This window comes from Phaethon aethereus (genome assembly GCF_964289735.1).
Source record: "Phaethon aethereus genome assembly, chromosome: 6".
Taxonomy (NCBI): domain Eukaryota; kingdom Metazoa; phylum Chordata; class Aves; order Phaethontiformes; family Phaethontidae; genus Phaethon; species Phaethon aethereus.
The window spans coordinates 25,689,377-25,705,166 of record NC_138580.1 but is presented as its reverse complement, the minus strand read 5'-3'; the positions used below and the strand labels follow the sequence as shown (position 1 = coordinate 25,705,166).

General features: G+C 39.0%; 1 protein-coding gene across 1 annotated transcript; it reads right to left on the bottom strand.

The window, feature by feature from the left end:
* Positions 1 to 6,372: 6,372 nt before the first annotated feature.
* Positions 6,373 to 15,174, bottom strand: HNRNPA3 (heterogeneous nuclear ribonucleoprotein A3). Its single transcript, XM_082001296.1, has 10 exons — positions 15,100 to 15,174; positions 10,439 to 10,561; positions 10,202 to 10,348; positions 9,909 to 10,119; positions 9,579 to 9,668; positions 9,410 to 9,502; positions 9,211 to 9,291; positions 7,993 to 8,139; positions 6,994 to 7,119; positions 6,373 to 6,907 (listed from the first exon to the last, which is right to left on the bottom strand). Exons 1-10 carry the CDS (start codon positions 15,163 to 15,165, stop codon positions 6,855 to 6,857), a joined length of 1,137 nt encoding a protein of 378 aa, XP_081857422.1. The 5' UTR covers positions 15,166 to 15,174; the 3' UTR covers positions 6,373 to 6,854.
* Positions 15,175 to 15,790: the final 616 nt, after the last annotated feature.

The window sequence follows — 15,790 nt, the reverse complement described above, 5'->3', positions numbered from 1 at the left end:
CAATACCAACAGTTGAAAACTTAGAGGCTGGATTTGGTGAATGAAGCAGGATTATTTGCTCTAGGTAGGGCAGCCAAGCTCAAGCAAAGATATTGCAGTAATGAGGGATACTTTTCTTGCTGCTGTTGTTCAAATGTGCCTCTGTTGGGTTTGCCACCAGCACTGCCTAGGGAGGAAAACACCCCTAACAATTGCCAAATGTGGGCTAAACACTAGGGAAACATGAGACTTTGCTGCCATTTAAAACAAGAGGATCTAATCCATATTTAAGGATGGCAATTTTAGAGCATAGGCATTAAGGAGGAGCTATGGCTCCAGTCTTTCAACACTGATACACAGTGGTAGGTCTGATGGCAAAGCGCAGAGAACCTAAAGAGGAAGAGCTCCTGGGCTCCCCTCCCACACCATTAACTAGGCTATCAAATGTCTCTGACTTACAGAGAACACGTTCTCTCTGGCTGTAATAGAAATACCTTAATTACAAATCGGCTGTAAGACAGAAACCTCAGTAAACCCCTGCCCTCCTCTTCAATTTGGTCCTTGTTTTAGCACTAATGCGAAAGCCGAAGGCAAACAGCATCCTTGCAGCCTTTGCAGGGGCTGTTGTATTTGTACTACCCACATATCTAAAACCTAGTGCAGGGCTACTTACACAGGGACCACGACAGCTTGCATCCAGTTTAAACCAGTATTTTTCATGTCACGAACACAGTACTCTCATCAAAACACCCAACATCGTTAAGGAAAAAAATACGCCACATTAGATTATTTTGGTATATGTGAAAACGTCAGATTGCAAACTATATCCTTCGTTTATTATTATTACTGAGGTACAGAGTATGTTCTCAAACCCGAGAGCGACTAGTGACATTGCCAAGTCTAATGCATCACCATGCTGACCTCACACATTGACAAGTCTCCACATGAAGACCGTTTCTTTCTTGACCAAAACATTCAGTTTTGAAATTGTTAAAAATAAAGCCGAGGAACTGGGCTGAACCAAGGTTTTCTGACTTGCAGTCCCAAGTTGGAAAGATGATCCTGTAATGCATAATGTGTCGCAATAATTTAAGACAACTTTGCGTTCCTTGCAGCACTGAAAGAAGGTGATGGCAACGCATTTTAGATTGTAAGTCATTTGACAATATACACTTTATTCTGATACAAAATTGACGTATTTTAACAAATTTCAATCCATTATGGACTATACTGGAATTTTTAATTTCCATGCTATTTTAAAACTTGTTTAACCACAAGTTCTACGATTGCAGCACACTAGCACCATTGCTCTTGAAGTCTTTGCCAGTAATTATAACATATTATTCTGTTTCCAATCTTGCGATATTATCTTCTACATGAAGGCCATTTTTCTTCTACGGAGATACTTGGATTACTTTAGTTCAGGAAAAAGCTAATCTTAGATAGAGTTGTCAACCTGTAGCACCCACAGCAGAAAAAGAATCATCCATCAGATATCTGAATTTCAGTGATACTCAAGATCTTTCATGCTCCACACAATTTAAGATACAAACACTTGTCAGAGACCACAGACTGATATGTAAGTGAATAGTCCACTGCAGTGTAGACAGTATATGAAAACATGTTAATGAACCAAAGACAGCAAGTCAGTACATGACACAATCAATGCTTGAAAGGCTAGGAGCATTCCCCTTCCCACCTTAAATATTTAAAGGATTTCAAAGTTAAGACACTGTGTTTAATTTCAGTGTTCTATAATAACAAAACACTTAGCACATCTGCATCAACCTGGGCCCCTTTTGGGGAAATACCTATTTACTACATGAAAGTACCACTTGGTTTAGGTACCAAATAAGCTTCCGTAGAACAGCAGCTCAGGCACCAATGCTTTGTTAACTTTACAGCTCCATCTGTATTTACAGCTACTGTTTTCAATAGCAGCCACTACAGAAAAACCTAGCCATGAAACAATATTCTTTACTCTTGGAAGCGCCTCTTGGACAAAGGCAACGCTTGACCAAGGACTCCTTAAGGGTGTGTTTATCTTTGACAAAGTTTACTTCTGAACAAATGGGGGTATCAATAATTGAAATGAAGCAAATTAGTCTGACAAGAGTGTTGTAAACCCAAGTGTGAAACTAATTCTAGCAGTGAATATCTAGTTCTATATGTGACGCAAAAAGATCCCTCCAGAGCACAGAACGAGTCTGCAGCAATATAGAATCCTCTCACGTTAAAGAAAGGTAGAGCTTTGCTCTATACACAGGCCTAGTAATGGGATGCAAACTAGAAAGAGCTTTTGTTAAAACATTTTCAAAATTTTACTGTTAAAAAATTGTGACGTTCTCCCTCCCCCAAGAACAAAAGCACTTGCCCTCAACTGAGTAATTGTGAGACACACTAATGCTTTTCCCCATTACCTCTTGCTACATACAGATGCCTAGGTGAGCTCAGAAGGCAACCTCTGCAGAGCAGAGGAAGAACGAAGGTTTTCCACCTCCTTCTTACAATAAAGGTGTAAGAAAGCAAGCTTGTCACCTCAGCAACAGCTGGAGAGACTGTGACCTTACTGCAGTGATTTCAAATTTTCGCTCAATCTTGGCTAAGGAAAAACATTTGTCAATGTTTCTTAAAAATGTATACGGTCATCGTGAGATTTCCATTAAGTAGCTCCTGATTATATGAAAATCTCAACATTAACACAGTAAATTACTTCCAAGTTAACTTTTAATTGTACATTACAGTGTCAAGAGTTTGCTTTCTGGATGTTTACAGACAGCAGGTAACAAGTTTAAACACTTGAATCAGTCTGTGAACATGCCTAAGCCCCAGGTTAAACTGAAATGCAGAAGTTCCATTTGACTTTACTTTCTGAGTAACTGAAGTACAACCAATGCTAAAACAGAAACTGATTTCATGCACAGACTCAAAAATGTATTGGAACATTTAAATAGGTACCATACTACTATACAGAAGGAGTTAAAAATATCCCAGACCTGTAACAATCAAAGATGCAGAAAAGGAAATACATGTTCCAAGAGTTAAGAACTGATGTGCATAAAAGCAGATTCCATGCAAAGTTTTTATCGCCATTCATCTGTATAAATGCAGTTGTGCTTTCAGCTGGGTACGAATCACGGAACAGTGTTAGCCTCCACTAAACTACCCTGCCTGAAAGCACCAAAATACCTGGGAGGGAACTCTGATTTGTGCAGATAAATACAAACCCATCCGGTAAGCCAAGATTCATTTATTAGGAGGAAAATCCCTGCTCTAACCAATGCAAGTGCCTTTACAGAATTTCTGCAGCAGCAGTGTATCACACACTACTGAGAATTGTGATGAACCGCTTCAGCCTCTTCACCTTCCTGGGTTTCTGTAAGGTGTCTCTTTATTACAAGGCAACGAACAATTTCTCACACCCCCCCAGCACACTCCCCACAGTAACTAGAGCACGTTATTTCAAAACATTCATCGTTTCTCTCGTGTTGATCTCGGACACACAACCGTTTTGTACCTGCCAGGAACAGAAGATGCTTGAATAGCAATTATGCCAGCAAGCAACCCTCATCCAGAACAGGAAATGCTGGATGACATATGCTGGAATACTTGCTCCTTAAGGCTTTCCTTGGTATTAAAAGGCTGGCAAAGGAAAGCCTAGAAGGAAATAAGGGTTAAACAAGTGTTTTACTATACTCTACAAATCTTACCCAGTCAGAAACCTTCAATTGAAGAGGATGTGCAAGACATTCCCCATTTTGTCAAGCAGCAGCTTCTCATTCAACCTGAAAATTAAAGAAATTACTCTTACCTTGTTTAAAAACCTCCCACTACTCTTTATAATTCATGAAAAATTTTAAAGGCAAACCTTACCTATGCTCATTGCCCTTCCTTTCAGGTCTAAATGCTAGACCTATTGATTTTGAGTCAACTCAAGTAGCTATCACTCAAGGAGGTTCCAAAAGGTGAAGAACTCTTGCTAGACTTTCTTCGATATTTCAGCTGTGATAAGCAGATTTAACTAGCCTTTGGGAAGCTGCTCACTATCAGCACAGTATCTTATGCCTTCACTTTTCTGGAAGTTGAAGCTGTTGCTCCTGCTGCCTTGTCATTCTTTAATTATGCTGACTTCTCCATACTCAATAGGCTGCTGAAGTCCTGTCTTATGAGTCTCCTTAGCAAAGTATGGATCAAAGAAGTACATCCTAGGTTCTTTAAAGCTGGTTAATCACTGTCCTCACGGCTTACACTTTTCCACGTCACAAACAACAGCTAAGCTACCCCACCCACCTACAAAGCGGTCACTTACATCCATCTCTTAAAAGGTTGCATACAGATCTTGTTCATAAAGTTTATTATGACACTATTTTTCAAAGTTAACATTGTTGTCACAGTACAGCTACAAGAGGCCCTGTTAAAAAGAACACTGTCAATACATTCTAAAAAAATTTAGAAATACCAGATCAATTGTCAGAAGGGACATCAACCCCATCCTCCAGTTGTCCCTGCAATCAGATGCAGGCCCCAGGTACAAGTCTACACATCTTCTAAGCGTAGTAACGTACAAAGCAAGTCAGTAGTTAGGTGGCTCACTCCCTAGTGAGTTGTGGTTTAGTTTCCAATGTTTTCAAACTCCAAATGGGTTGTTTAAAAAATGCCTTTATTGAAATACAGCCTCCCCCCCCCCCCAGCCCAAATTAATATGTACAACAACAGAAGCGTTCACTAAATCACCAGTTCTTGCTTTAACTTTAGAGAGACTTTAAAACTCCACAGAAAAGAATAAGCAGACTTTGAAATCCAGTTTGGAGGCTACCATCTTGACACCGGTTCCTTGTTTTAGTGTACTGCAGTCTAGATACACTCCAATAACAGTGTTTAAATAACATTGTTTAATTTTTTTTTCAAACAACACACTCATTTTTCTACTACTTCTTAAAATTATAATTCATTATTAATATGACTGATTATGCCTTGAGCCATTTCATACATCTTTGCAAATTCATTCCTACACTGGAATCGCATTTACCTTATACTGCACATTGACCCAGAAGTGAAACAGGTGTGAATAATTCCAATACCATATTGCCAAGTGTCTGAATATTTCTTCTATTGACTGGGTCCCTACTCCTCTGAGTCTGAATTGACAGAAAGCACTGTCCTGGCAACAGTCGAGAGAAGTCACATCAGATGAGGAAAGGACAGACTGCAGTGCCTTCATTTGGCGGTCAGAAGTGAGAATGAAGTACAATTTCTAGCCATACGTGCTGATAAGATTTGCTTCTCCAGTGCATCAAAGCAAATTGTAACACACTATCATTCTACCTGTGGCAACTCAAGACTGTACCATTCTACATTGTGGGAAGCGTTTCTAGTCAGTAAAATACAACTAGATCGTGTTTCGGTTTATCTTCCAGCTCTTAGCTGAGCGCAGACATTGCAAGGGAAGAAGCTCGAGAACTATGCTACTCAGAGCCCATCATGAATGGGCTTTTGGAACGCATTACCTGGGACTGCCAGTGATTGATTACACCTGCGCTACCCTTGGCTCCCAGTCAGAAGAATGTGTCCAGAAAATTGCCTAGGGTGCATGCAAGAAAGTATATAGCCATTAAGTTATTGAGGAACATACCTAGTACTCTCACTATGACGCCCCATGTCATTGAAACAGCGCAGTCTGGCGTGAGGGAGAGGGAAATGGGGACAAAGGAAGGGGATGAAAATTCCAAGCCACCCTCCCCAAAGTATAGTTTTATTGAAACAGAATCATTGTATATCCCAAGGAAACAGGCACTTGATTCCCCCCACCTTAACTTCTCGGGAATTACAATAAATATAAAGATAAAAAGCAAGTTTCTTTTTCTCTTCACCCAAGACTTAAGCGACTGAAGTTATCCCTTATACATCTCAAATGAGACGGGAGACAGCTTTAATGTGTCTAAAGTTGGTCTTGTTAAAAGATTTATCATGCCTTATTTTCTTTAAGCGCTAGTACTAATACAGAACTACAAATTAAAAAAATATGCACAAACCAAAAAGTAATTTGAAATTTTCATTAAGGTAAAGCTTAGTTCTATAATTCACAAACACTAATTTGAGTAACTCAATCCTAGTTATACATCTAAACAAACTATAATGCAACATACAGATGTTTTCCCTCTGTATGCCTATGTAACTCATGTCAATGACAGTTACATATATACACTGAGACTAGACCCCTTAAGACTGCAAATCAATAGGTGTTTCTATTGTTAACTTTAAATTAATACAAAATAGTAATTGAGAAATGCATTAATCCTCTCTATTAACTAACAAGGAAACACCCTAAACTACATTTTATTTCTGTTATAGAGTTCTCTGTACTAAATGTGGAAAAACTGAACTACACAAATATTGAAAAGTTAAAAATTCCTTAATTTGTTTATTCCTGGTACCACTACCACAATTTACAGGGCAATATACCTGATGTAATGGGAAAATAAAAAGAAAAAAGAAAGACAAAGCTACAACAGATAAAGACCTCAGGAATGTACATCTAATCGACACTACATTGCATTAATCAATAGCTGCACTTTTTGCAAACTGTGGCTATGACAGTCCTGAACAAGAAGGGTTTCCTGTTTAAGCTGCAGTAACTTTTCTGACTATGGATCATCGTTCCTTCTGTGGCAGATTTTACAGTTCCTCTAATGCATTTGGGACGACTGTCTCAAAGTAACCTGCAGCTTTCCTGACAACTCCTCGCTCTCTCTCCTGCTAAGAACTGTAGCCTGTTGAATACAGGATAAGAAAATTATTACTCTCAGTGAACAGTTGTACATCATTAATCATCATTATAAATATGCATTACACCTACCCTTTTTCTGGTAGCATTTTTAGAATCTTCTACCACCATAGCCCCCACTTCCACTTCCAGATCCATAACCACCTTCAAAAAACAGGGTGTATATTGAAATACAAGAATAACAAGAAATGTTGACCCCAAAAATATTTGCTGTACAAAATCATATTTACCACCATAGGGACTGCCTGAACTTCTGCCACCAAAGCTGCCACCGCCTTTCATGGGACCATAGTTAGACTGCTGTTGTCCACTGTAATTGCCAAAATCATTGTAGTTGCCACTTCCACCATAATTGCCTGAAACAAATACAGATTTATAAAGCCACTTTTGTTCAACACTTCAGCCATGAAGCTTGCCAAATTATGACATCCAACGTAAACGTAAATTGTAATAATTTAAAACTATTTAAAATAGAATTGCTGGCATTTTGCATGCTACCTCTACTCACAATGCACAAATGGCAGGAGACATTTAGCATTTTGAAGATTAGAAACTGTTATTTCATTGAAGATGAAAAACATCGCACGACATTAGAAAATTTACACAGATCTGAGTAGGCAATTCGTAGTTAATACAACAGGCCAAATTTAAGGCCTCCAAACTCAGAAAAGCATGTGAGTTTCAAAATAATTCTTCCACTGCCCAGCACTTTGCATGTATGATAATAACATAAACTACATTAAATTTATTTGTGCCAAAATGTGATAGAATTGTAATGGGCATGCTGCATATACACATCAGAAGGTAGTAAGTGTTTATTAGGTGTGCAGCAGATTTTGCAGCTTAAGTCCCCAAACCTGGGGCAAACAATTAAAAAGCTTATGTAAACTTAGATTTATAGTCTTCACAAAGGAGGACATGATCTACACGACGTGAACTGGTATCTGATGGTAACAACATACTTAAAATGGTCAAAAGCTTCAAAATTCTCCTACTTTGCCTCCACACACAGATTTATAGCTGCTGCTTTTTGAAAAATAAGTTCCAGGCAAAACAATATTGTATAGTGTATCAAAGCTGATCCAGACGAAAAGGAACTTTCCTTACATAACACAGCATTCTACATTAAGACCTAACTGTACAACTCATTTCATGCAGTATCATACTTCAGGCATACAACTCAGACCTGCCTAAAAAAAATGGATGTCTAATTAAAGCTGGCATCTTACCACCACCAAAATTTCCTCCTTCATTGTAACCATCATATCCTCCTCCTCCACCTCCATATCCACCACCTGGGTTTCCATATCCTGGTCCTCCACCACCACCATAACCTCCTCTGCTGCCATAGCCAGGACCACCTCCATAGTTGCCACCTTTGAATAAAAGAGTCAAACTAAACACACCAAAGCTAAATATTGATAAGTCCATTAAAAAACAAAACAACAAAACCAAACCATAACAGAAACACACAATAAAAGTGTCTCTCAATGTTTTCCCTGTATTATATTAATTGCAGTTGTGTAATTTATCTAAACTATTTAATCCAAACAAAAAACCCGTTAGTTTATGCATATCCTTGAAGCACGATACTTAGGAGTTCATTCTGGCTCACAGAAAATATAGAGACATGCTGCTACCAGCACCACCACACACTGCATGTAATAGCTGCCTCTTTACACAAATGGCTTTGTTAGTACTGTGTATCATCCTCTTTATTCCTCTGAACTGAAATGACTCAGTAGGTAAAGTCCTCAAAAGAATTCTGGTTTGCAGTTTATATCTAGACATACAGCTTTATTTACATGTATGTCAAAGCTACTGGACATTCTCTTTTGCTAATCACATAAAGCATATCTGAGAGTATTCCAGATGCTGATCTGGTCTCTGACATTTTGATAAGAGTAGCAAACTGGGTAATAGAACTCAACATCACTACATATATCTGCTTATACAATCAGGACATAAGTAACTGCACAGTACTTCCCTCATTTTTTTCCCCTCCACAAAAATGCTACTTCCACAGCCCTTTTTTGTGGTAATTTCCACAGTTCTCTTCAGATGCATTTTGGATACTCATCTAAACTTCATCATGAAAAAGATACTGCTGAGCCATCAGCAGTCTTACAGTTGATTGAAAAGATTTCTGGTATATTAGTTGGTCACCACTTTATGCCGTTTTAGTCATCTCATCTGACACCAGAATTTTCATTTACTTCTCAATAATCATAAACAGCTGCTGCATGACCTCATGACATGAGGTTATTTTAAAAAAGATTTTTTTTCCACCCATCATTTTGTGGGGAAAACAAAAAACCTTTAACTCTTCACAGCTCTACAATGTAGAAAACATTATCACCAAAATAAACTTGGTTTGCAAGGCGAAGGCAAGACTTACAGCTGGTTATAATGTTGGGGAAAAAAAAGAAAGTGAAGAATACACTTACCATCACCAAATCCATTGTATCCGTCACCACCCCCAAAGCTTCCTCTGCTCCCACCACCGCCACCACCACCCCCATAGCCTCCTGGAACATAAAACAGATGAGAATGTTTTCCTGAACACACCTGTTAAGTGTTTAAACCAACTGACACAGGAAATAAAAAAAGAGAAATCACATTTTATATAAACATTCCAGTCTTTACCTCTTCCACCAAAGTTTCCTCCTCGGCCAAAGTTCCCTCCACCGCCTCCAAAGTTTCCACGACCCATGAAGTTGCCTGAGCCACCCCCACGACCTACAAAATATTTTACTTTAATTACATTAATTGAAAACTAGTTACATAAAATAACCATGCACAACTCCAAACTCACCTCTTTGAGAGCTAGCAGTTTGCATCTCTTGTTTTGAGAGTGCTTTTTTCACTTCACAGTTATGTCCATTTATAGTATGGTATTTCTGAACTAGAGAAAATTGTAAAATAGGAAACAGATCAAATAATTGAAAGCAATATGCTACAAAACTCTCACAGAAAGCTACTGTAAGGCATGACCACACTTCTTTTAAAAGGAACATTAAATCAAGCCCATTTCTTACAATAGTCAAGCAGTTGATTATGCCAACATCTTACATTCCACACACTGCTGTTCTCAAATCTAATGTTAGTTTTATCCCGTAAGTCATTTCTCACTAGAGTTACATACCGACAATTTTATCAACTGTATCATGATCATCAAAAGTTACAAAAGCGAAGCCTCTTTTCTTTCCGCTTTGCCTGTCTTCCATGACTTCTATGGTTTCAATCTTGCCATATTTTTCAAAGTACTCCCTTAAATTATATTCTTCTGTATCTTCTTTAATCCCACCAACAAATATTTTCTTTACTGTGAGATGTGCCCCAGGCTTTACAGAATCCTGCAATGCCAAGAATGACATTCAGCATTTTAAATTATTAGGTGAAGATTAGGAAATAATGTTAACTGAAACACTAACTTACCTCCCTTGAAACTGCTCTCTTTGGTTCAACCACGCGTCCATCAACTTTATGCGGTCGAGCACTCATGGCAGCATCCACCTCCTCTACACAAGAATAAGTCACAAAGCCAAAGCCTCTGGAACGTTTCGTTTGTGGGTCTCTCATAACCTGCAAAAACATAGGGGGTACTCTGTATTTCTGTACTAGATTAAGTACCTATATCCTTTCAAAAGCACAAACTAAGATTTGACACTTTACCACACAGTCCGTGAGCGTGCCCCATTTTTCAAAGTGCTCTCTCAAGCTATCATCTGTTGTTTCAAAGCTCAGACCTCCAATGAACAGCTTTCTCAACTGCTCTGGCTCCTTTGGCTCATGGCCCTACAAAATCAAAAATCAAAAAAGTATTTTGAATACAAACCACAGAGTTAGAATGTCACAGAATTACTACAAATTATCTGTGCACATTATAACTACAAATACGTGGAATACATTTACATAAAAACAATGACTTCTAATGAATTTAGGCAGCAGCATAGTAAACACTTAATGAGGTGTGGTTTTAATTAAAACACTAACTAACAACTTGAATGCTCAAATGCAAACAACTGTAAAGAGTTTTCAATATATTAAATAATTTGGTTGCTCCCCTCCCCTCCAGAAGTGCATTCTTTTTATGCCTATCTTATGTTCGAGTTGCATATTGCTCTGTAGGGATTAGCAATGAAGCACTGCTAGGTAAAGGGAAGTTCTAACACTTTATGAAGCATAATCATGAGGAACTATAAAAATAACACAGTTCACAAAAAAAAAAGGTTGTTGTCTTGTTGTCTGAATTAAGTGTCTAATCTTTTGGGATATCCATTTTGAAAGATTATTTTTATGCATTTTGAAGAAATTTCTCAATTCTTAATTCCTTTAAGGAATTGTAAATTTTGTATTCGGATAATTTGGTAAGTTGAGTGATGCAAGCAAGAAAGTAGAAGTACGTATGTGGTTTTCAGTGTTATGGGAAATATCTCTTAAACGTGAATCAACATGGATTTACATCTTTCAGATGAAAAACCATCTTCAATACTGACTAATCAATGACCAGTAGCGGGTACAACTACTGGAATATAACTGGTATGTTAACAAGCATAGTGAAACAAACTGAAGTTTAATTGACGCTCTTGACAATGTCACCTACGTATGACCAGCCACGTTTTAAAATGTGCTAATTTTCAGAGATCAGCTTTCTATAGCACGATTAAAGTAGGCTTACAAGTGCATTAGTGTATCTGCTCTCTTTCAGTGTTGCTTTTTTTTTTTTTTTTTTTTTTAGTTTGGCATAGAATATCCCCATACCTTTGACAGAAGTTTATGAAAAACTATTTTACAACTTTCTCCCACCCCCAAGACAGAGAAGTCTTATAAAAAGCAACCATATTAAAATCTTATTTAGCAAGTTGGTACTTTTGTGCATGTAAACCACTCCACAACTAGATGCTGGCCAGTCTATGCTGCTGGCTAGCTATGCTGCATATGACTTCAATTCTGCAGCATGAATGCGTAACAGGCTTCACTGTTTCTGCTGCAGTGGGTTAACTTAGACTAAATGCAGCATTAGCCTGAGAGCTGAACATAAAACCAGCCACAGACTCCTACATATGGATGTCTTGCTTCAAACCTGAAGGTAAAATGCTTTAACCTCTGCCACAGTTTAAATAAAGGGGATAGTGGTCCTAGGTTTGGTCAGAGAAGCGTACATCCCTTTGAGTGCAACACAACCACCCTAAAGAGTAATAAATATTGTGAAGCAATAAATGGCAAAAGATAATTTCTGAATTATATATACTGCTTTAGGAAACCATTACTTTATAATGATCATGTTGTACTACAGGAGACAATGTGTAACATTATGAAAAGCTGGCTGGGAAGTAGATCCCTGCTCTTACACCTGCTGAACTTGGCGAAAAAGAGCCCCAGCATTCTCAGTAACAACTTCATATTTAAGGCACTAACTTCGTTATTACAGGAGCATTATATAAATCATTGACAGTCAATGATCCCAGGACTACAAAGTAAAGCTTATTTTCTATGGCCTTCCAAGTGGTCTGGACTACAGAATTTAAAAAAAAAGTCTCCCTTCTAACTATACATAAATGTAAAATCTTAGAGGGTAACACACCACCTAGTGTATATAGAAACTGCTTTAGGTTAAGTGAAATATTGTTTTCTGTTGCTAATTGCATTTTTTTAAAATATACTGACACTACTTAATTTTTAACTGGGTTATGTTAAAGCTGGGAACAGCTTTAAGTGTTTCAAACTTTCCTATGCATATTAAAGGGAATCTATTATGTGAAACTGTAGAGTTTAGACTTCTCCAAAGCAAAAAAAAAAAATATAAGGAAAAACTGGACAAACTTGTTACAGTTCTCTGACACCCCTCAAGGCTATGGCATTTTCAGTTAGCAACTCACACTGCTTTTACCTTAAAAGAATGACCACACAACTCTTCAGGTCACTCCTGAAAGGAAAAGTGAAGTCCTTTTCTACTTATTTTTATTATGTGCACATGAACTGCCCTTCTCCTATGGGAAGAAAAATACCTGCTATTACAGCTTCTCTCTTCTATCGGAGAGAAAGTATTCTCAGGACACACCTATGTTACAGAAACTCTCCACAGAAATGAAAGGCAACATTTTCTTAGGGAGTTAGTTGGTTTTTTTTCAGGCATTTTGTTCTCACTGAGGATAAGCATCTCTACGGTTTTGAGAGTGCTGTCTTCTATCACACAAGATATTGTTTCTCAGTCCTTCTGCTGCAAGCTAGTTATAACAGCAGTCTCTCCTGGGCAGCAAAACCTTGCACAACACATCTTTCCCTTCCTCCCTAGTGTAACTACCACACTGCTTCAATAAGATCGGCAGGCTCCCTCCCACTCAGCCGATACTGCTGGCCAGCACGCCATTTTGCAGCGCTCCTTCAGTCAGGGGCAGGGGGGTAGCGGTAAGAATGCCCAGCTTGCCTGGAGCCAGCAAGCAGCTTCATTTCTCCCCTTAAGCAGTTTAAGAGACTTCCCAAACATATTAATTTGCTCTAAAGAGGCGGGGAACTTTCTTTCCAGCCTTGACTAGCGACTTCCTCCCTCAAACCAAACCTCTGCGCAGCACCGACCGCCTCCATTTTGTGAGCGATCTCGCCTCCTCCACCCTCAATATGGAGCCGGAGGGGCGGGGCCGCGCGCAGGCAGGCGCGCGCACATCAGCAAGCCCTGCCGGCCACGTCCCAGCGCCGCAGTGGCGCCATGGGCGTGCCCCACCGCCCCCGCCCGAAGGAGCGGCCGGCACCGCGGGCGAGCACCTGGCTCCCTCCGCTCGCCCTTCCTACCATCAAAATCGAACTGCTGCTTCCTCCGTACCACCTACAACCCCGAACACTCAGCGCAGTCGAACTGTGCCTCTCTTGTAAGAGAGGAAGAAAAAGTGGCAACCGGCAGCGCCCCCACATTCCCGCAAAAATCCTAATCTTTGCAGAAATCCCAAGACCTTTTGACAAGGCTGCTGCAGACACGCACTGCCTTTATTCTAAGTTTGCTATAAACTTAACTTTCATATGGCTGGGGTTTTGAATAAGCAGCCCTTTGGAGTTGCACTATTTCTCTCTAAAGGCACTGTCTTCAGGTGGAGTCCCCTCGGTGCATCATACCTCTGTGAACACCAGCAAGTGCCCTAAGATGCCTGGCACCTCACCGGCGCTTACGTGCCGCTAAACCTGCAAGATGAGACTGCTCTGCCCCTCAGGCACTCCGGCCCTAGACTGCCTATTCAAAGGGGAAAGCTCACAGACAACTGGGGCCTCATCAACCTTCTGTGTGAGTTTTCTCTAGAAACTTAATAGCTAATTAAGTACATTCCTGGCCAAGCTACTTTTGTAAACTACAAGAGCTTATTAAATAAGCAGCTCGGCAACACGAGTTACATTCTATCCAAAGTCCAAGAGCAGTGAGACAGTTGCAACATTCCTTCCAAAAGGACTTTACACACCGCCCGTCAATACAAAATAACCATGCGCTGCCAGATACATGCAACTCGGACGAGGTTTGTTCTTAATTCAAGTGGATAGGCCCTCCCACATTGCAGTAGTGTTTCATTCCAGAAAAAGTTGGTTTGAACTAGCTAAAACATTCAGGCACCCTGGAAAAGTAATGTTAGAAAGCAAACAAATAAACAATCAGAAAATGTCTCAGTTATAAGCTACACAAGCATATTTAATACCCTCTTTGATGATCTTAAAATTGAGTTTATTTTCCGAAGGGTATCAAGACCTTTTATTCCCCCCTCCCATTTCCACACCCTGCCCCAAGGTAACTAGCTCCCATCCTCCCAGAACAGCCCAAACATCTTCTCTATACTACGCACCTTATTCAGTCTACGGTATTTCTGCTAGAAGCAAAAGAAAACAGTTATTTTTACTTAGTACAGCCTCACTTTCATTTGCAGTGACTATTAGGCAACCATTTTTAAATAAAAAAAAATAAAAATAATAATAATAAAAAAAAAAGAACCTGTCTTCATTCCCACTAAAAAGAGGATTTTGAAGATAGGAAGGAATCAAGTTCCTGCTGATACTCTGAGGATGCATGAATTTCTTAAAAAAATAATTACACCTTGCTTTAATCACAAACATACATTTAATCAGTTTTGCTATAACAGAAAACTATAAAAGCAAAATTTCCCCACTATGCTTAACACCCCACCCCTTAAAAATTTAAGTAATATACTGCAATTTAAAGTTACTCCGCTAATATGGGGATGAAGAAGGTAGAAAAACAGCTATGAATTAATACATCAGATAGAAACAGTTAAGTTCTTGTTTTTTAATGTTTACCCCTTAAAGCCACTTTTTTAAACTAAAAAAAGCAATCCTCTCACCTGTGAGGATCGTCTTCCTTTCCTCTTGTAGTCTTCCACATCTCTCTCTTCCTTAAGAGCAGCCATTTTGGAAGGGTACTCTAATTCAGCCTTTCTTTTAGATCTAGGAAACCTAGAAAACAGGTTGGATAAGTCAGTACTTACCCCAATTCCTGTGAAGCAGGGCCGGGGCCTTCTCTGGCTGCAACGCATGGGTGTGGCTTTAAAGGAGGAAAGGGGAGAGGAATGAAAGTAGAAAAAATTTTAAGTATTTAAAAGGGTAGAGTTAAAATCCTCTATTTTTTTCATGATTAAGAAGAGCTGCAGTGGGAACATCTGCTGTCCTAGCAAAGGCTTTTTTACAAATGTTGGAATAACTAGGTACAACCTAAAGCTAAAATCTGTAGAAAACAACCTATGTCAATTACTGTCTTGCATAACTATAATGAATACAAATGGTACAGGGCAAGCAAATTCCACTTTTGATACCCAAAGCCACTACATACATCAAATTCTACTTCTCTAGATTTTAAATCTGAAAATATTTAACATTTTGCAAATATTGCTTATTATAGGTTGCGTAACCAACCTATTGTAATCAGTGATCCAGCAACCTACAAAGCTGCCAACACTAGAGGATGTTAATGTTTTCTGTATTGAAAAATATTTTCCACCAACACCGGTGCAAGAATCCTTTACTGATTCTATTCTT